General features: G+C 36.5%; 1 protein-coding gene across 9 annotated transcripts in view; it reads left to right on the forward strand.

The window, feature by feature from the left end:
* The window catches only part of ENAH (ENAH actin regulator), a 148,552-nt gene that overhangs the window by 117,014 nt on the left and 9,805 nt on the right, over nt 1–21,733 (forward strand). For 4 of the 9 annotated variants that reach the window (XM_078156287.1, XM_020982163.2, XM_078156288.1 and 1 more), the window contains 7 exons: nt 4,117–4,397; nt 5,728–6,537; nt 9,634–9,941; nt 10,232–10,377; nt 10,544–10,601; nt 11,211–11,259; nt 17,795–17,861. In XM_078156287.1, the coding sequence (XP_078012413.1) occupies nt 4,117–4,397; nt 5,728–6,537; nt 9,634–9,941; nt 10,232–10,377; nt 10,544–10,601; nt 11,211–11,259; nt 17,795–17,861 (1,719 nt within the window). The remainder of the gene's footprint in view (nt 1–4,116; nt 4,398–5,727; nt 6,538–9,633; nt 9,942–10,231; nt 10,378–10,543; nt 10,602–11,210; nt 11,260–17,794; nt 17,862–21,733) is intronic. The other 5 variants (XM_078156290.1, XM_078156291.1, XM_020982168.2 and 2 more) reach the window with 2 other exon arrangements.

Here is a 21,733-nt window from a genome sequence, read left to right on the forward strand (position 1 = left end):
AACAATTTCTTTCATAGTACGGCCAGTTTTTGAAAGTTTTTCAAGAAAGTTGATCTTGGAAATTTCAGAGTTAATTAGATTTGTTATTTATTATCATTTGTCTCACATTTATGCCTTCTTTTATCAAACAGGGGCCTTTCATTCGCTCCCTTTTTTAAGTCTTCTACTTAATCTTGTCCTCATTACTGTCATCTATTTGTGACACAAATACTTCCTATTGTCTCAAAAATATTTGTAAAGCCCTCAGCACATGATGGGTGCTCTGTAATGTTTATTTTCTTCCCTTCCTTTTCTCTCTCCTTCCCCCTTTAATGGGATACGAACTCTATATTTGGAGAGTCACAATTCTAGTTTCTGATATTTACAGTGAGTTTAAGTGCTTTGGTTACATAAACAGAACAGGATCTAAATAACAGTGTCACACTACAGTGCATTGGGAGAAAGATTTGAACAGAGTTCAAACAGAGTTCAAATCCGGGTTCATGAGAGAATGATTATATGTATGCTGTAAAATTAGGATATTGGGCTAGATGATCTCTAAGCTTCTTTCAAGCTCTAAAAACAATTTTGCAATTCTGTGTACTTCCGCCATTACCTTTGAGCATTATCAGTGCTTATTCCCCATTACCACCCTTTCTCTGATCTACTAAGGCTAAACCGTATCATATTTCATGAGGATTTCATCACATCCACAGGCTTTAAATACAATTTTCTTAATGAATTAAAACAAATAAAGTTTTATTGCATATACTAAGAAATAGTTACTTTCTGGGGCCTTCCAGATAACTCATTGTATCACCAACAGGATTTCTCTTTTACTTATTGAAGACCCCAGTTTGTTTCCAAGATGTGAAAAGATTGAGGGTTATTTGGGGAGGGGTTTTTTGGGTTTTTTTGGCAATTGGGGTTAAGTGACTTGCCCAGGGTTACACAGTTAGTGTCACAGGTTTGGTCTGAGGCCAGATTTGAACTCGGGTATTCCTGGCATCATGGCCAGTGCTCTATCCACTATGCCACCTAGCTGCCCCCGGTTTTGTTTTTTAAAAGAAAACTAGTATGTTAGGGTTTTTTTTTTAATATAAATCAGATCACTAGTATGTGTTTCGTATGCTTTTTTGCTAATTTTGCATTAATACATTGAAATGTGTGTCAGAAATAATCTGATGTTAAAAATCTGTGTCACAAGTTAAATTGACTTTCTCTTAGGGGGGAAATACCAGTAATTACGTTTTAAAACTTTAAAACTACTACAAATTTTTTTTAACCTTGAACAATCAAAATGATCTCAAGATTCTCAGCTTCTCTTGGTAGACTTGTATGAGGTTGACTGACAAAAAGTTCTTCATTTTGTATAGTGAATTATTTCTTCATTACTACAGAATATGTACTATGATTCTATGCTGCGTGTTAATTGCAAAGCTGTTTCACAACCCTAAGCTCCCCATGTTTGCAAAGTCCCATTTTAAAAAATATTAAAATTGTATTGTTATTGGTGTATAGCAATTAAAAATTAGTAACACCATAGAAAGGTAGAGAGGTTGTTAGATATAATTAATGAGGTTCTAGAAAGAACAAGAGTAAAGAAGGAATTGTGTATGATAAATTCCGTGGGGGTTGGGATTGTTTCATTCTTTGTTTGTGTATTTCCAGTGCCTAACTGTCTGACAAGCATTTAAGTTATATCACCAAAATACGTACATATTAAATTTTTCGTTTGATAAAATGTAATCATTAATCTTACCTGCTGGATGCTGTATGGTCCAGTCACTTTTCTGGGAATATGAAAGCCAAACATTATGCAGCTTCTGGTCTCAAAATTACATTTTATTAGAGGAGACAGGAAATATGTATTTAGTGTGGAAAGGCACTAGAGGTTGGGGTAAACAGAAAAGTCTTCACATAGAAGGTAATAGGATTTGAGTTCTTTGTTGAAAGAAGTATGGGATTCTATGAGATAAAAATAATAATTAGCATTCATATAATACTTAAAGGTTTGCAAAGTGCTTTACAAACACCTTATTTCATCTACCACAACCCTGGAGGTAAGTGCTATTATTATCACTGACATGTTAGAAATCAGGAAACTGAGGCAAAAAAAGGTTAAGTAATTTGTTCAGGCTCAATACTGCTAGTCTGAAGTTGAATTTGAACTCAAGTCTTCCTGATTCCAGGTCCAGCACTGTATTGCTTGTGCCACATAGGAAGGGTATGCATTCCAGACGTGAGTGATGGGAGGTGAATTGCTGAGTGTAAACAGAGAAAAGGTCATCAAAGAAAGATGGGCTGTTCCTGTGATTAGAGCAAGGGACGATCAATGGCAGCCAGAGTGCTTCACTGGGCATGCAAATACCCTTGCATATCAAGGGAAAAGTAAGGAAGTCCTCCAGCACATTTGGTTATCCCCATACCCCAAACACCCCACACCTCCTGTGCTGAATTTCTGTGTAGATACTGAGTTGTGGTCTTCATTGTTGGTGGGAACTTCCAAAATCCTGGGGTCACAGATGAATTTAAATTCAGAGAAAGGCTATTTTTTTGGGCAAGGAAGTAAAATGATAGGTAGATATCATTGTATGTAGTTCCAGGAAAAGTTCAAATACTGGTATATTCGTTGCATAAATCATCCAAGTAAGCATGTGTTTCAGGCCTCTCTAGGTCCTGAGCCAAAATCCACTCTATCCAGAAGTCTCCTTGTGAGTCTAAAATGATGATTAGTAGCAGTTATCTTTGTGTGGCTCTACCCTGCTGAAGTGATATGACTAATTTTTATTTTAATGAATATATACAATTAATTAACAAATGTATTGATAACATGACATAATTATTTACCATATTTTCACTTTGCAAACAGTCACAGCCAGAATCACTTAAAAACCTCACTATATTGTAGGTTTATTCCTCTGTTTGTAAAAACTCTCTATTTCGAGACTATCTAGATTCTCTCATGATATTAAGTAAATTCTCTTTTCAGAATTCTTGTTCACAAGATAAAAATGAATACAGCTTTATCAGCAAAGATCTCTGCATCGCCCTTCTCTATATTTATCATCTATTCATTTTCTCCCATTGCATCTTCAGAACTGAATAAGAGACTACAAAAGGCCTCACAATATGTATAATACAGTAAAACAAATTTCCAAATTGACCATATTTAAAAATATATTTTCATTCTCCATTTTAATTCCATCATGAGGTCATATAACTTTTAAGGGAATTTTTCAAAAATTGGTCCAGTGAAAAACATGAATTACATTGAATTTTTTTTTGCCAGTTTATTTCTCTGATAAATTCAAGGTCCTACTTACGATACATATATATTGGCTGTATAATGCCAGGCAAGTAACTTCATCCTTCAATGCTCTAAGCAACTCTATAAAACTCTTAAGTTTCAGAGAAGGTAATGACTTTCATTATTAGAAGGAGCTTTTTCACCAAGGAGATTTGGAAGGGGAGGTACTCTTAAAATCACAGTTCTAGTCCCTGACCCTTAGCCTATAAATTGAAATCTAATCTGTATGAATAGTGATTCTCTTGCTGATGGGGGTGGGGTGGAAGGACGGGAGAATTTAGTACAGTTTTTTTGGGGGGGCATTTTTGTGAATAATGCATCATATGCATGATATGAAGTAAACTAAAGTTTTTCAAAATCATGAACTTGGTAATTTGTTTCACTGAAATTTAAGAGACTTGTAAGACCTAAATTCAGATGTGGCTTCAGACGCTTATTAGCGGTATGATTCTGGGCAAGTCATTTAACCTGTGTCTGCCTCAAAATGTGGATAATAACGGCATGTGCCTTAAAGGGTTGTTGTAAGGATCAAATGACATAATATTTGTCAAGTACTTCCCTTCCTGTCTTCCCTCCCTGCATCCTTCTCTCCTTCCTTTCTTACTTTCCTCCCCTGTCTGGAACTAGTTCACAGAATAATTGCCGGGTCAAAATGGTGGAAAATGTTGTACTTCTAATGGAGTACCTCTGTTTGATTATTGTCCTCATTCCTTTTCTTCCATTTTCTCCCTCTCAAATCTGTCATTAGGTAGTTTAGCCTCAATACATTATCACCAATCATCAGCTTAGTTGTTAGTTAGTTTCACTTTTTTTGGTTTCTCTTCCAGGCAACTACAAGAACAGCAGCGTCAGAAGGAGATGGAACGGGAGAGGCTGGAGCGTGAAAGAATTGAGCGAGAGAGGTTGGAAAGAGAGAGGTTAGAAAGGGAAAGACTTGAAAGGGAGAGAATGGAGCAAGAACAGCTCGAAAGAGAGCGGCAAGAACGCCTAGAACGAGAAAGGCAAGATCGAGAGAGGCTTGAACGGGAGAGACAAGAAAGAGAGCGGCAAGAACAGTTAGAAAGGGAACAGTTGGAATGGGAAAGAGAGAGAAGAATATCAAATGCTGGTAAGAAGTTTATGCACTAGCCTGTTCTTTGAGACTTGACTATTTTTGGAATATTTGGCGTCTCGTCATTTGAAATTAACTTGGGAATAAATAGCTTAGTGGAGAGTTTTTTAAAAATATAAATTAGGAGTTTGAACATCATCTTTTTTCCTTTTATATTGTTAAGAGATTGGAATAAGCCATATAGAAAGTTTTAGTCTGGTGTTGTCCTAACTTGGATTCCTGATTTGGATATAAGATGTTACTGTGTTATAGAGGACCATTTTGGATTGGTTAAGCTGGTCATAAATTTCCTGTCGGTGAAACTGAACTAGATCTTCTTGGGCACCATGATATCGGGGTTAAGTGTGGTGGGAAATGTAGTTTGGCTTGGTACAATGTAGATTGTACCACGGTATCTCTGAAAGTGACCTCAACTTAAGAGTGAGAAATGTATTTACTGTATTAATAGTTATGGATGTAGCTCCCTAAATATTTTCCAGGATTGTGTTTTTAGTAAAAATAAGTGTTTCATATTATAAATCCAGAGTTGTGGTAGCTAGCTCAAGTTTAAAATATATAGGTATAGGTAAATACCAGGGATCCCAAAAGTTCTTAGTACAGTTTTAAACTGTTGTTTTGTGGGCATCCCGCCATACATATGTAATAAAAATTCTTAGAATTCATCGCAATACTCAATATTTCCTGATAAAGAATAATAATATGTTGAAATCATTTAAAATTCAGAATGCAGTGCATTTTAGAACAATTGTATTATAGATGTAATAAGGTTTCACAAAATTAATTTTAAAAATTGTATTCAGAGATATTTTGTTACTGTCAGTTTTGCTGCTGTTAGCAATGATAGCTTAGAAAACTCAAGGAATTATACATAAACATTGAGAAGAAAATTTCTCTTTGTGCAAATTTTTGCTAATTTACTGGGGGTTTTTTGGTTTGTTTTTTGTTTGAGAAAGAGCTTATTTTTACTTCTATAATTTTTCTATTCTTTTGGTAGACTTCATAATGACTGTTAAGTTCAGAATTTTTAACTAAAAAAGAGAAAAAGGTCTTATAGAAGGACCAGGTAAATCAATTTATATAGATTTCAAAATTTGTTTATAAATTAAAATACCAAAAGTTGCTAAAAAGTAAAAGTAGCTGTTGATAAACTTTCTAATAATAACTTTCACATATGCCTAATCCTCTGGTACTAACTATAGTCTACATTTATACATTTTGTTTGAATGCTGGTTTTGTTGCTTCATTAGCTCCCTTTTTCTCTCTCTCTCTCTCTCTCTCTCTCCTTTTTTATCCTGTCTTTTGCTGCTGCTTTCCATCTTCTGTCCAGCTCCATCTTTCGACAACTCCCTGTATAGTGCTCCACTTCCTGAATATTCCAGTTGCCAGCCTCCTTCAGCACCTCCTCCATCATATGCTAAAGTCATCTCAGCTCCAGTGTCAGATGCCACTCCTGATTATGCTGTAGTGACCTCTATACCACCTACTTCCACACCCCCTACACCACCACTACGACACTCAGCGACACGTTTTGCAACCTCTTTAGGTTCAGCCTTCCACCCTGTTTTGCCCCATTATGCTACAGTTCCTCGTCCTCTGAACAAAAACTCTCGACCTTCTTCTCCTGTGAATGCACCCCCTTCTCAGCCTCCAGCTACGAAGCCTTTTGCCTGGTCTGCTTCAAACTTTGCACCCCTCCCTCCATCGCCTCCAGTTATGATTAGCAGCCCTCCAGGCAAAGCTACTGGTCCAAGGCCTGTTCTCCCTGTTTGTGTTTCTAATCCGTTGCCCCAAATGCCTCCGTCACCTACTGCACCCAATGGGCTTCCTGATTCTGTAACATATCCAGCACCTTCACCGTCTACCTCAGGTCCAGCAGCTCCACCTCCGCCACCACCACCTCCAGCACCTCCACTGCCTTCCCTTCCGCCACTGTCCCACTCTGGACCTCAAGCTTCTCCTCCTCCAAGCACCCCTATTGCCTCAACTCCCTCATCCAAGCCTAGTGTTCTCCCTTCTCCCTCTGCAGCTGCCCCTGCCTCTGTTGAGACTTCTCTAAACTCTGTGCTGGGAGACTCCTCTGCTTCTGAGCCAGCCTTGCAGGCAGCCTCTCAGCCGATCGAAACTCCGACCCAGCAGGGTAAGGCTTTATTTTTTTGCTGCTAATTAACTAATCACTGGATATCAACAACTTTAATAATTGCCTTGAAGGATGAGGAGAATGCTTTCTTAAAATGTTACAGCTTGATGAAATGTTAAAGAGATTATCTAGTCAACCTCCATCACTACCACCCCACGTTACCCCACTAGTTTACAGATAAGCAAACTTGGCTTGCCCCAAAACACAAGCAAATTAAGTAGCAGGCCTGGTACACAGATATTGTGATTCCTATCCCAGTGTTATTTCCACCATGCTGCGCAGTAGAAATGACTACAATGAGCTGGTAGCAGTAATAATAATGTTTTATTTAGATATAAGATATAAATATGAATTAGGAGATTTTTTTACATGTTATAAGTGGGTACTCATACCTGAATGTTGAAATAGCAGATTATTCTGTATGCCATTTGTTAACTTATATTAATTATTCACACTTAAGTCCCAACTTGTCTGTCTACATTAAAATAAATTTTGGAGGTTTTATGTATTATAAAAATAACCTGTAATGTGAACCGGAAGGCAGGCTTTTGTGGCGTTATATGACTGAGTAAATCTAGGCTTTAGTTATACTGCTGAAGTGCCATTGTCCCCATTTACATTTTCATGTTTAATATATATGCTTATATTTTTTAAAGTACATATAAAGTTATAAACTATGAAACTTGCTTCTTGTGGTTTTTTTTTTTAATTTTTTAAATTTTTTTTGTTTTTGTTTTTAGGCAGTTGGGTTTAAGTGACTTGCCCAGGGTCACACGGCTAGTGTCAAGTGTTTGGTCTGAGACCAGATTTGAACTCGGGTCCTCCTGACTTCAGGGCCAGTGCTCCATCCACTGCGCCACCTAGCTGTCCCCTTTCTTATGGTTTTTATAAGAAAAATTATGGATATATCCATTAGATATAAAAATTAAGCTGTCATAGATTAGAATATTTTTAGTTATGAAGTATAGCAAAAAGGCAGCATGGCATAGTTCAAGAGCTAACTTCAGAGCGAAGACAACCTGAGTTCACATTCTGCTTCTGATTTGTCATGGTTATTGGACCTTGGAAAAGTTACTTTGCCACTCCCCCCCCCTCTGGCTACAAGCTGTAAATAAGGTGCTATAGAGGGAATGTCCTCAGCAGGTTCCTTCTACCAGTGAAATCACAGATCCAGTGTCTGTCTCTGTCCCTGCAAAGTATATTAAGTAAATTCAAAATATATGTTGACCTAAATTGTTCAGTAGGTTTGCAGTGAAGATGCTTACAGTAAAATTTTAGTTTCAAAATTCAGCTTTATAGCATGAGTTTGAAAATGTCTATAAAAAGCAAGCAACTTGCATTCCTGTGTCTTTTGTGACATGCATATATTTATTTTGATTAGTTTATTCATTAATGTCTTTAAAAAACCCATAAGCAGGGCTGTACAGTCAGTCTAATCAACCCTGTATCCTGTCATGGGCAAGAATATTTGTCCCAGGGGCAGCTAGGTGGCGCAGTGGATGGAGCACCGGCCCTGAAGTCAGGAGGACCTGAGTTCAAATCTGGCCTCAGACCAAACACTTGACACTTACTAGCTGTGTGACCCTGGGCAAGTCACTCAACCCCAATTGCCTAAAAAAAAAAAAATTTTTCCTGTCACCAAAAGTATGCTTTGAGTGAAGGGTACATTACATTTGCTCTCCATGTCAGCTACAGAAAGTTGGAGATCTGCCTCAAACTTACTAATTTCCACAATATGTTATGTATTGATCCATGAATTTATCTTCCATTTCATTATAACATTCCCTTATAACCTCTTGGAAGCAATGATATTCACAAATTTTCATTAATTGTATCAATTATAACTTGTCAGCTATCTTAAAATATGCCTCTTTAGATCTGAAGGGGCATTATTATAATCTTGTATTCTGTGATTATATGCCTAGGTGCCCTGTCAATGTGCTTCATGATTTTATAAACTTAAAATGTCACTTTAACCCTGTTCTTTCAGACTGAAAAGTATTTTTAAAAAAGTTAGTCTTTACACTCATCCCTTTGTTTAATTTCTTTGTTGTTGTTGTTGTTGTGGTGGTGGTGGTGTATTGTTGTTAAATAACCATTAGCAGATTTCTTTACAAGATTCAGATGATTCTTATTGCTCATTTCAGACATTTAGATTAGGGCTATATGAGACAGCCTTAATGTTTCATTTGGTTCCAAAATGTTGTGTTTTGTTTGCTCTGCTTTTAGTTTTCTTATGGAGCATTGAAAAGAAGCAGGAAGTATTTGAGGCCAGATTATACTTTGGGTAGTCAAAAATTAGTTGCTAGGGCATTCTGTATTGTGTTTTAGGTGTCCACTATGATTTTCACCCTAGGTGTGGATATAGTTAGGCTTGAAGGGAGATGGACAAGTTTGTCTTTAAGAACAAGACTTCAAGTAGCATTCTTTGTTGCTTCAGCAAGTGGCAATTAAAGCACTATTCCTCTTATTAAATCCCCAGTAAATCCTCAGTGACCTACATTTAAGTAAATGATAAATAGCTGTATTGAGTTTGTGTAGAATCAAATAAAAGATACTCTTCTACCCTGGGACCACTAGTCTCGGTCATGAATTCACTCCCAGGGTTTGAGCCTAAGTCTTCTTGAACACGTTGTAAGAACATCGCCAAAGCAATGACATGACAACCCCTGTTGCCTTACCATGTAGCTTTAATCAGGTCGTTTTGGCTATCTGTATAAAACCCTTCCCTCCCGGATGAAAACTGGCTAAAAAAATCGTTTTGGATGCTTCTGCAGATAGTTTGAGTTTAGACACTACTGCCTACAGCTCACTGGTAGTTTTTCATTTTGGCATCAGATAGACATATCTTTTTCAAAATTCTCATTCACAAAATGTTTATTTAGATAACTTCTGTTGTACTAGTATTATTGGGAGTCTGCTTTATGTAATAGAAGTTTTTGACTATTAATAAAGGCTTTTCCTAATTACAACATTGCACACATATGTATAAATTTAATTTTTCATTTTAGTTTTTATTACATTCTAGACACTTGCAAATAACAGTTCTTATTAACCTTCTTACTTATATCCTTTTGTAATATTTCTTTTTATTAGGTGTTGTCCTGGGACCACCTGCACCTCCTCCCCCTCCACCACTTCCGCCTGGTCCAGCCCAGACTTCAGGAGCACTCCCACCTCCTCCTGGTCCCCCACCCCCACCCCCACTTCCATCTTCTGGGCCACCTCCTCCCCCGCCTCCACCACCCCTTCCTAATCAAGTGCCCCTTCCTGTTCCTCTACCACCCCCTGCCCCTCCACTTCCTGCCTCAGGATTTTCTGTGGCATACATATCAGAAGACAATCGCCCTTTAACTGGACTTGCAGCTGCAATTGCTGGAGCCAAACTTAGGAAAGTTTCACGGGTAAATGCATCTTCAAGTTTTTTTTTTTCCTTATTATCAAACACTGATTGTTATTCGTAAATAATTATGTCAAATCATTGACTTTGTGTATAAGGAATGATTCCAGTAGTTGTCAGTAAGAGTCACTGATGCCTCACTCTGCTTGTTAAACGGTGTCCAAAATATACTTGATTCTGATGTGCTGTTGTTAAATGTTGTCACTTGTTCTGTTTTGTAACTAGATCATGAACAAATATAACGCTCAGAAATTTGTTATATACCTATGTGTATATGTATATATTTTCATTAAGATTGAGGACTCCTCTAGTCCAAGTGGAGGAAGTGCCACTGGAGTGAATTCGACTTCAGCTAAAACAGACACAGGTCGTGGAAATGGACCACTTCCTTTAGGTGGTAGTGGCTTAATGGAAGAAATGAGCGCCCTGCTGGCCAGGAGGTAAGTTGAGAACTTGATCATTTAATGCCAATGCCTAGAATAGAGAATTTGAAAATGAGATTTATTACAATTGCTATTTTTTACTGGATAGAACCTCCTTTATTTGAGAGAGAATGTTCTTTATATTAAGAGATGGATGATTTTGTTTGGTTTTGGTTCATTCTAGAAGAAGAATTGCTGAAAAGGGATCAACAATAGAAACAGAACCAAAAGAGGATAAAACTGTAAGTTGGTTAACATTTTGTCTTAATACCTGAAATCAAGAAAATATTGTAGTTAAAGGAGTCATCTTAAAGATGATTTAATATGAGTCAATTAGAAATGGATTTTATCAGATACTATTTGTTTTTTAATACGTCAGTAATGTTTTAAATGTTGGATGTTATTTCTTAGTTCTTGTTAAATTTATAATGAATTGTTGGCTGTCTAGTGTTAATTGTCAGTATGACACAAAAACAGAAGATTGAGAGTCTCAAAACTTCAGTTCTACCATTGTTTAGCAATGGTGGTCAAGTAATTTAACCTTCCTCTGCTTCAGTTCCTTTATCTTACTTAGCATTAATGCTAAAACTACCTTAGCTCTTCCTCTTGTGTTTGACTTTGCCACCACTGGAGTCAGATAATTAGGTCTGAACCAAAGCCATGAGAACACATAGGAAGGGAAGAGGAAGAATGTAGAAATGGGACTAAGAGATAATGAGGCTCAACAAAAATAAAGGAAAGATGAGATGAAACGAGACAAGTGAGAAGAAAATAAAGTGTAATCAGAGGATTTTTAAAGGCTGTGTTTTCAGTAGATTTGATAAGTGATATACACTTTCCATTTTATTCAGGAAGATGCAGAACCTTCAGCTTCTAAGACCTCTTCGACAAGCACACCTGGTAAGTGTCAGTTAAATATCTCTATTTCTTTCTAGAAGTCTTTGAAACCTTACATGTTGACTGGTTGGGGGTGGGACAAGGTAACAAAGATTTCCAAATTAAAACCTCAATAGAAAAAGAAAGTTGTGATTTATATCTGTTTGCTTGACTCCAAATAGAAACTATAGAAATGAACTTTTGAACTTGAGACTAAAAATTCATCTTAAGAAGGGTTTTCATTTCCTTTTCATCTACCTAGTTTTTAGCGAAGTGGTTAATAAAGAGTTTACTATGCAGGAAACATTAGTCTGAATATTTAGGTTTGGATTGATGATTGACTTGTAACATTTCTCCCTTCCAATCTAGCACTCTCTCTTTACTACCTATTTAGATTCTATACTTCAAGACCCCATTGAAGTTTTAACTCCTATGAAGCATTCTCTAAATATCCTAAGCTAAATGGTCTCAAATGAAAAATTGACTGTTTTAAGTTTAAGCACCCATCCATTTATACTACTATCTAAATCTTTACTACATAAAATTTCAAGAAGTTCTTTGCAAATATTCACAGAGATGTCTTAGTTTTAGATCTTTACTCTTGGCCATAGTATACTATGTCTAATATCCCACTAATCTTACCCTACCAAAAAAGGGAAATCTTTTGTGATGATGAGAATATTGGGTTTAGAGTCAGAGGAGTCAAATCCTCCCTCTGCTTCTTGCTACCTTTGTGACTTTGGTGAAGTCACTTCTACCTCCCACCCCTATAAAATGAAGAATAATATAAGTATTATTCTTTTAAGCACAAGATAAGGAATTAAAGCCATAAATTACACTTAAAAACTGAGAATTATACTTGGGAGTTTATGTTAAAATAATCTTATTTTCTTTTTCTCTCTAAATGTATGATGTTGTGAAATGAAGTCTGGTATTACTTGTATTTAATGAAGTTATACTGGCTTTTAATGATCATTACCTCCCTTTCTAATTGCTCACAAAGCGTACCTTTAACACTGTGTTCTAGAATTTTGCCAGGAGTTCAAGTAAACTGGTTTATACTTTTCAAACTCCACCTTTTTCCTTTTTTTGAAAATTGGGACATTTTTTCTTCTTTAGCCCTGTGTGACTTACCCTGTTCTCCAAGGTCATTTGAAGATTGTCAACAGTGACTCTAATCACATTTACCAGTTCTTTCAGTATCTTAAATGTAGTTTTTCTGGGTCTAATGACTTGAGCTTATTGAGGGCAACAAGATACTGTCTCCTCACTTCTCTTGACTTTCCATTCTCTGCTAACCCATTTTGTGATCTGTCCTTCCTGGTCCACAGATCATTTTCCTTAGAAAACAGAAACAGAATAATTGTTGAACATCGCCACCATTCTTGTTCATTACTGTGCCCCCTACTCAGCATTATTTCTGTCCTTTCTTTGATTCTCCTCTTGCCAACTCCCATGTACATAGTAAAAGCAATTAAAAAAAATTCTCTCCCCCCCCATTTATTGCCAGTCTCACTTCATTCTAGCTCTCAGTACTTCTGGCATAATTCTTCCCAGAATCTCTTATGTTTTTGTCTTCATCCCCATTAATTGTCTTTCTATCTAATACCATTTTTTAAAAAATCTGAATTGCCTAGTAAATTTCCTATACATCCGTATTAGTAACTCCCCCCTTTTCATTAAAATAAATTCTCCTTGTTTGTTCAGAATTTTATTCTTGAGAGCTTTTTTGGTTTCCTTTTTAACAGACTTCTCCATGAAATCTTCTCTTACAAATCTAAGACACATCCGATTATGCCTGGCTCTCCTTTCTTCTGTCACATTCTATAATACAATGATTACTGACCCTTTAGGTTCCTGACATTTCTAAAGACCTAATTCCTCCAACTCATTACTTGAGGTGAGGAGTTCCTACCCCACCATCTTCTTGCTTCCAGCAAGACCCTTAGCCCAATTCTCCTTCCATTTCTCAGTTCCCTTATTTCTAACCCCCTCAACCCTACTTCTCCAGTGTCCTCCACATCTGTCCATCCCTTACCCTACACCCTGTGGAATGCCTGCTCCATAATTAACAAATTTGATTTTCTTTCATCTTAAACCTTTACCTTTCTCACTTCTTCCAACTTCTGGGACTCATTGAGATCTGTCTTCCTCCTGACGACATTATTTCCCTTTCTTAGCACAAGCTTCATTTTTTTCTCATCTTCATCTGCTCCCCAGCCATCTTCAATAGCCGTATTGAGGGAGTCACAATATTCCTTGTTCCCAATTGATACTTCCAGACTCTCCCAATAACTCTTAGCAACTTCTCCTCATTAAGAATGTCTAAATATCTAGACCGTGGTAGCTATTATCTTACGTGTCCCAAGTCATTCTCCCTTTTTTCTCAGTGAATTCAGTTGCTTGTTACCTGCCTTTCTCTCCACTGACTCCTGCCTTCATATTAGGGTTCTTCAACATACATATTCATTTTACTTCAAATGCTTTATTTCCTAGTTCCTAATCTACTGAATTTCCATTAATTGCTCTTCTTTTCCAACTCAGCTACACACAGAAATGATCCTAACCTTGATCTTGATCTTGCCATCACTTATAAATGTTCTGCTTCTATGTTCATGAATTCTGAGGTTGCTTTCTCTCATCATTATCTGTTATCATTCGATCTTTCCCTATGCCTGGCCAACCCCTAACCATAACAGGCTGTTCTCTTCTCTGGTCCCAGTTTTAACCCCTTGGTGAACCAGTTCAACCCTGCACCATTCCCTGCTCTCAAATCCCACCCCTCTCCCCAGTCTAGTCACTAGTCATAATTTGTTAAATGTCAGCCCTGAATTACTTTCAGTATCTATTTCTTTTACTTCTCTACACATGCTACTGAATGGAGATGGAGGAAGCCACAAAATTGTGCTAATTAGATTATAAATTTTGTTCTTTAATCTTAGCTAGACCCTCATTACAGCAAGACAAACCTTCACTTCTTTCTAATTGATTCTTTGTCTCACCTTCCACAGTGGCTGTTCCACACATTCTTATCATTTCAAGCCTCTCATGGCACTCCTTACTCCCACCCTCTCAGCTTAGGACCTTACTTCATACTTCACCAGAAGGGGGGTGGGGGTGGAAGTTTGAGGCCATCCCTGTCTTCCACTTCTGTCTTTCCTCTTTTAATTATTTTCTATCAATCTTGCATGTGGCTTGTTTGTTTTCTCACCCATTAGATTTTGAGCTCCTTGAGGGTAGGTACTATCTGTTGCCTCTTTTTATATCCCCCAAACTTAGCACCATGCCTGGTTTAAGGCACTTAATAAATACTTAATTGATTGACTGACTCCTCATCTTGCATCCCCTTGACGTCATTGCCCATTATTCCTCTGTCCATTCAGTCTTGTGCATAAAATCGTTTGTCTTGTTCCCTCTTGTCTTTAGCAGATTGTGCCTGTCACCATACCCACTGTCTTCTGATCTTCAATTTCTCTCCATTTAGTGGCTCTTTACTTGATATCAACAAACGTGTCTGTGGCTTTCTCAGCCCCCCAAAAATTAGTACTTAATTCTAACATCTTTGGTAGCTATTGTTCTGTCTTTCCCTGATTTTTCTGGTAACTTTTTTGAAAAACTCATCTTTATGTTTCTTCACCACTTTCTTGTAAACCTTGTGCAGTATAGCTTTGAAATTTTAACATTCAATTTGAACTGCTCTCCAGAATAACTAATGATCTGTTAATTGCTAAATCTAAGACTTTTCTTAAGCCTCACCCTTCATGAGCTCTTCATAGCATGTGACACTGTTGATTACCTTCACCTCCTGGATCATCATCATCTTGCTACTTCTCAGTTTCCTTTTCTGGATCTTCATCCTTGTCACAATTCCTCAATGAGGATATCTTCCAAGACTTGGTCTTAGATCCTTGGTTGGTTTTTTTTTCCCCCTCTTCATATTCTCTCTCCATATGGTGCCTGAATCTGTTTAGTCCTGGTTTTCTTTCTCTACAGCATCCCTCCTTTACATTTCCTTCTCTCCATTTACATTCCCATCACTCCAGCTTATGTCCTCATAACCTCTTGCCTGGATTATTCCAATAGCTTCTTGATTGGTCTCCTTGCCTCATCTCTCCCCACATTAGTCTGTCCTCCACAGGGTTGCCAAAGTGTTGGTCTGATTGTAGTCTCCCCTCTACTCACATCCCCACCCCGCCACACCTCCACTCTATAAATTCCCCTGGCTCCCTACTACCTCTGGGATCAAATATGAAGTTCTCTGTTGACATTTAAGGGTCTTTACATCTTGGCCTTTCCTTCTTTTCAAGTATTTTCATACTTTACTTCCCTCTGCTCTCTTGAACAGTGATACTGTCCTACTAGCTCTTCCTCACGCACTATTTCCTGTCTCTGCACCTTTGTCCTGACATACCCCAGGCCTGAATTGCTCTCTTTCAAGACTCAGTTCAAATACCACTTGCTGCAGGAGGTTTTTCCCTCTCCCTCCATACACTTGAGCCTTGCCTTTTATCTACACTTGTCTTGAGTGCACCTATTTATGTATTCACATGTTGTCTTTCCCATTAGTATATAAGCTTCTAGGGGACAGTGACTGTTTTTGCCTTTGTTCAGCTTTTAACACAGTACTTGGAACCAACCAACCAAGCTCTTAATAAATGTGATTGATTGATCCATATTGGCCAGAATCAGGTCAAATCCAGCATACCATAGTTTCCTTAGTTACATCCTCTGCCTTTTGAAGGCAAAAATTATCAGTAAAGCAAATTTTTAAAAATTGTTAGCAGACAAAGATCTCTAATAAGATTTTCAGATATTTGAAGTCTGCCCCAGTATATGCTTTGTGATCTGTTTTCCAAACACCTCATCAAATTCCTCTTTTTGTCTAGATAGCCTGTAGTATATAACCCTATAAAAATATTGCTTCTGCTCCTTTTTGCCCCTAGTGCTTTCTATCATGCTTTCTATTACTCTCCTTGGATATCTTTTAAGACCACTCAACCCTCATCCTCATATTCTTCCAGAGCCATATTCCAGTCATGTCTCAGACTAACAAGTCTCATTGATACCTGTCAGATCACATTTGACTTGTTGTAAAAGGCTTTCTAATTCACTTTGTTTTTTGCCTATGCTTTATATATTTTGTGTATTGCTAGGTGTTGCTATAGATTTCATTATTGGATCATTTCTTGGATATTATTGTCCTTATATTATCAATCTTCCTTTCTTTTCCAGTTTCTGTGTTGTACTTGGTACTTTCTTTAGTACCTGGCTTCCATATATTAAGTAATTTTCTCTTACTCATTCCTTATTTTAAAGTTTCCTCCTTTCCTTGTACCATAATGGAAATGATTTATCATTATCCTTCCTTGGAAATTGCATTTCTCTAGTGAAGAGCTTAGAATCAATTTAAGATAGACATTCTCCTGCTAATAGTCCCCTAACTGCATGTTCAAGAATCAGAAGCAGGGCATTTTCATGGGATATTTATAATTCTTAGTCTTTTTTTTTTTTTGGTTGGGCAGTGGGGGTTAAGTGACTTGCCCAGGGTCAAACAGCTAGTAATTATTACATGTCTGAGGCCGTATTTGAACTCAGGTCCTCCTGAATCCAAGGCTGGTACTCTATCCGCTGCACCACCTAGCTGCTGCCTTATAATTCTTAGTCTTAAGGAAGTCTTGTTTGTTCATCTTTAGGGATGACATCAAACCACTATGCCTGTAGGAGAAGACATTTCAATAACTGTATTTCAATATAATTGTTTTCCTTTGTAATTATATGTATATAAAATGCATTTTAAAAACATCTTATTCTAAGAAGGGATCTGTGACCCAAAAATTAAGAACCCCTACTCTAAAGCTGATTTTAGTTCTCCATCCAACATTAATTTTAAGTTTGGATTAAGTTTTTTGGTGTTACTGTTGGGCAGTGTGCATTTTGGGTTAGTTAACTTAAGTCATTGATGGCATAAAGTATTTTAAATTGAGATAAGTATCAACTTTTGAATTGAGTAACTTAATCAGAGCTTAATTAATTTGATAGCTGCATCAGCAGGAGAACAGCATTACAGCAGGTCCCAAGATTCTCCATCTTTAGTGGGACGACAGCCCCTTTTATTGTGCTTTATTCAAATACTGTTCTGATAAAAGTAACTAGAACTATCTGTATAATTGAAAAGATTCAAGAAAATTGTAGCTATGTGTGGTAAAACCAGTAAAAATAACTTTTAAAATTTTAACATATATCTTGTATCTGTTGTCACATTTAATTTATTCTGAGTTCTAGTCTTAAATGGGAACAGCAAAATAATCAGTAGGATCATAGGATTTAGAGGGAGAGGAACCTTATGAAAGGATCTTCCAACTCCTTGATTTTACAGATATGAAAATTATGTTATAAGTCTTAATCAGAATGGAAATCTTGCCTTTTGACTTATGTCGAATTAAAACACGGTTTTCATTTTTGCATGAATATGGTGAGTAATTTGTATTTAAAATTTTTAAATGTTTCTGAAAACTTAAGTATTTTATATTTTGGTTGTATGTCTCTCTCCTTTTTAAAGAACCAACAAGAAAACCTTGGGAGAGAACTAATACGATGAATGGCAGCAAGTCACCTGTTATCTCCAGGTACATTATTTGTATAAGTGACAGTTTAAAAATGGCACGTCATACTGCCTGAGAAATTTTAAAAGTAGTTTTGTAAAAACTTCTGTTTAAAACGTGAAAGCCTTTTAGTTTAAACAGTTTTTAGTGATGTGGATAATGAGAGGAAAGCAATCAATTGATACTTGTCCCAGAAGTTAGTCTGTTACTTCATTATATATACCTCATAAATGCTTATTTTCATCATTTCCTCTCTCTCCCCTCACCTTCCAAAAATTGACATTATTTTTCTGTGCGATTCTAGCTAGTAGTGTCTTGCAGCTTTCATCCTGAAAAAATGAAATTCCCTTGGCTGTAATGGAGTTCTAGTTCTGTTACCTCTGTCTGAAAACAGAATTCCTTGAAAGATATTATTCTTTCACAAAATACTTTGTTGTAGCCTTTCTGTATGTAAAGTCTGGAGCTTTTTGCCTAATTTTACTCCAGGTTAGACACACTTGACTTCTGAATTTAGAAATCTAGGTGATAGGAAAGTATAAGTCGGATATCTTGAAATCTCCATGAATCTGGTATGTGTTAAGCCTGGACCCATATTCTTAATTTGGCTTTTTTTGTAAGTGGTTTCTTTTGCAAGAGGCAGGTTGATATTATTGTCTGACACAATTGTTGAAGTTATCAGAAACCTTACATTATTTTATTATGATTAAAATGCTTTTGCCCAAATTTTTTTTCTGTTTTAAGTCTCTGCATCATAATTAATCAGCATATTCATTATATTTGTATGACTGTCGGATGGTGTCCTATTTTATTAAGAATATCAAGATCTGGTTCCATATCACATAGCAAATCTTGTTGTTTATAAATCTTTTTAGTATACAATCTTAGTACATTTATGTTTTCTGAGATATTTTAAAGTGCCTACATTTAAGTATAGTAATTAAAAGATCAGATATTATAATATTCCTACCCAGTGCTAGAAACTGTTCCACTTATTTTCCAGGTGTCTTATTGAAGTATTTTCTAGGTAATTTATATGCTTTTTGTAATAATGTATGAGTCTAGTGGGATTTTCTTGATTTCAAGAAAATAAAGTGATCTTTTAAAAGACAATGCCAAAAGGCTATCAGTTGTTAAACTGTGTCCTGATTATTGGTTTTGAAAGTATGGTCATTGTACTTTTAAGAGATGCATTACTAGATTGCATGCCAGAGAATGAACTGTCCTAAGTCAGTAGAGGACCACTTCTGAAGATTCATCTCATGTGGGTGAAGTCCTCTCTCCATGTGTGGGACTGGAGGTTTCCATACAGTCCATCTTCTTGATTTTCATAGGTAGCATGGGGCCTTCTGTGCGTACTTGAGTTTTTCTACCAGGAAGCTTAGTTATTTCTCCTTAATTCTTTGTGAAGTGCTCTGATTGACAAATGCAGTCGAAGGACATTAAGATAATTATTTTGCTTGAAATTGAGCATAATTTGATTCCTGTGAAATTTAGGATGAGGCATTGAAAGCTGCCCCTCTGATCACCGTAAGTGGTATAACTAGGTTCATTAAACCTAAGAAAAATTTATTTTCATACATTTTTGAGAGTATTTAGACTGTTTCTTTTAAAGTCTTGATAGATACTTTAAAAATTCACCGTTTAGAGAAGTGTTATTATAGTTTTTTCATTAGATATGTTAACATGTGAGACATGATCTAGAAATGAAATTTAGCTGTAATGCAAATGGGAACTTCACAAATATGTGTTGTATTGAATTAGATTATTCCTTTTCCTCCATTTCATGCACACACGCAATTGTGTGTGCATTCATGTGTATGTAGTAGTTGTTTCTTGGCCACTAAGATAATGACTTATGTTTTCTCACAGAACCCCTGTGAAGTAGGTAGTATAGTTACTATATGCCTCATTTTACAAACTAGGAAACTAAAGCTTAAAGCTAAGAAAGGTCCTCTGCCATTAGAATTACAGGACTAGTGTTGTATTTTGTTTTGTTTCTTAAAATTGTTCTACTGACTTAAGAGATGTCGTGGTAGGTAATAGATTTAATTAAAAGGCGTTTTCAGCTATTAATAGATTTGGGGCCTTTACTTTTTTTCTTTTTCTTAAATTTTCCTTTGGAAAATCAGGGTTTTCTTTTTCCTGGCATAGTGGAAGAATGTGCTACATCTGGGAGCCAAGAGAAGCCCAAGTTCAAGTTCTATCTTTGGCTATAGACCTATTGCTTTTAGGCCAGTCTGCCAGCCTATATTTCCTTCTCACCTATAACACAGTATTGTAAAGGGGGATTAAGTTCTAAAGTCAGCATGTAAGACTAGTCAGAGTTACCTTTGAAATGACTTTGAATCAGGGGATTAAGTTCTAAAGTCAGCATGTAAGACTAGTCAGAGTTACCTTTGAAATGACTTTGAATCAATCACCCATAAAGTACAGAACAATCTCTTTAAAGCTACAGTTGGAAAGGGGGTTAGGTTCTTTTTAAAAGAAGTCAGTCTGTATCAGAGAGTAGAGGGATCCAAGGTCATTGCCGTGGTAATAATTAAATATAAATTGTATTTTTTGAGATGTCCTTCTTAGTAAACAATCAGGCAGCAGGTTAGAACCAGGACTTCTACTCAGAGATGAAAATAAGAATAGATAAATACTTAGCTGTGAGGAATGGCTTCCTACATGAATTTGATTCTATTCAAGGATGCCGACTGCCTCATAATTATTTCTTCTTCCAGGACGCAGCAGGGGCTTTCTGGCTGGCCAGAGTCTTTAGGAAGGCCAGTTCTGGTTTCTCCTCTCAGTAGCGTCACTAGTCTGAAAAGACTTTCCGTGGCAGTGATGAAAAGAGGGGTCTAGAGTCATACCTCACACAGCAAAGTACACTGGGAGCAAAACAGGAGCACTGATACTGGCTGGGGGTTCTGCAGATGAGCACTTCCCGTGCTCTTTGGAGCATGTGCTTATTGAGTAGATGGATTCCCTGGACTATTGTTGCTCTCTCCCACCTATTATTCTCCCCACCCTCTGCCTCTTCCACTTCTCTTCCTTTTCCTCTCTTTCCCCATTTTGTCCTCTTTTACCTTCCTGCCCCTTTACACAAGTAGTTCATGAACACATAATGCTGTTGCCTTATAATTAATTTCCGAGGATCAAATGAGATAATGTAGGCAAAGTGCTGTGTAAACCTGAAAGAGCCATCTAAGTGTCAGATATTTTATATATAATATATATATATATATATATAATATATATATATATATATATATATATATATATATATATATATATATATATATATATATATATATATATATATATATATATAGTTGCGTCTTATCTTTTTGCAGTACAGGGAAATAGTGACCTTTTTCGTGTGTGCAAGTGCACATTTGCATGTGTGTGTTGTGTGTGTGTGTGTGTGTGTATAAGGTGATTTAACATGTTACCTAAGCCTGCATTTTGTCACATACATCAAACCAGAATGTCAACCAACAACAGTAAAAATTGAAGGGGAAAAATGCTTTAGAATAAAACTGCTTTTGCTTTGTTGACTTGAGTTTAAGGTCCCTAAAACAACTTACAGATTCTTTAATACGTAGTCATTCACTTGATTTTTATCAAGTGTTTTACTTAGTAATATGTTCAGAATGTGATGAAAATGGGACCTGTGCCTTTTGTTAAAGATAATTTTGCCTCATTGAATTCATGTTTAAAGGATTCTTGACTGGTACTTTAAAGTGTAGAGCTTTGTACTTAATTATTTGGAAAGATCTATCTGTAAACAGTTTTTATTTTGGTTGATCTATGGTGGTGTTGGGTTGCTTTCTTAAGGCAATGTGCCATAAAGATAATCTCTAGGATTTTTTGCTTTACTAAAATTGAAAAGTAAATAGATTTTCTTCAGT

This window comes from Phascolarctos cinereus, unplaced genomic scaffold (genome assembly GCF_003287225.1).
Source record: "Phascolarctos cinereus isolate Bilbo 61053 unplaced genomic scaffold, phaCin_HiC Scaffold_5;HRSCAF=322, whole genome shotgun sequence".
Lineage (NCBI taxonomy): Eukaryota > Metazoa > Chordata > Mammalia > Diprotodontia > Phascolarctidae > Phascolarctos > Phascolarctos cinereus.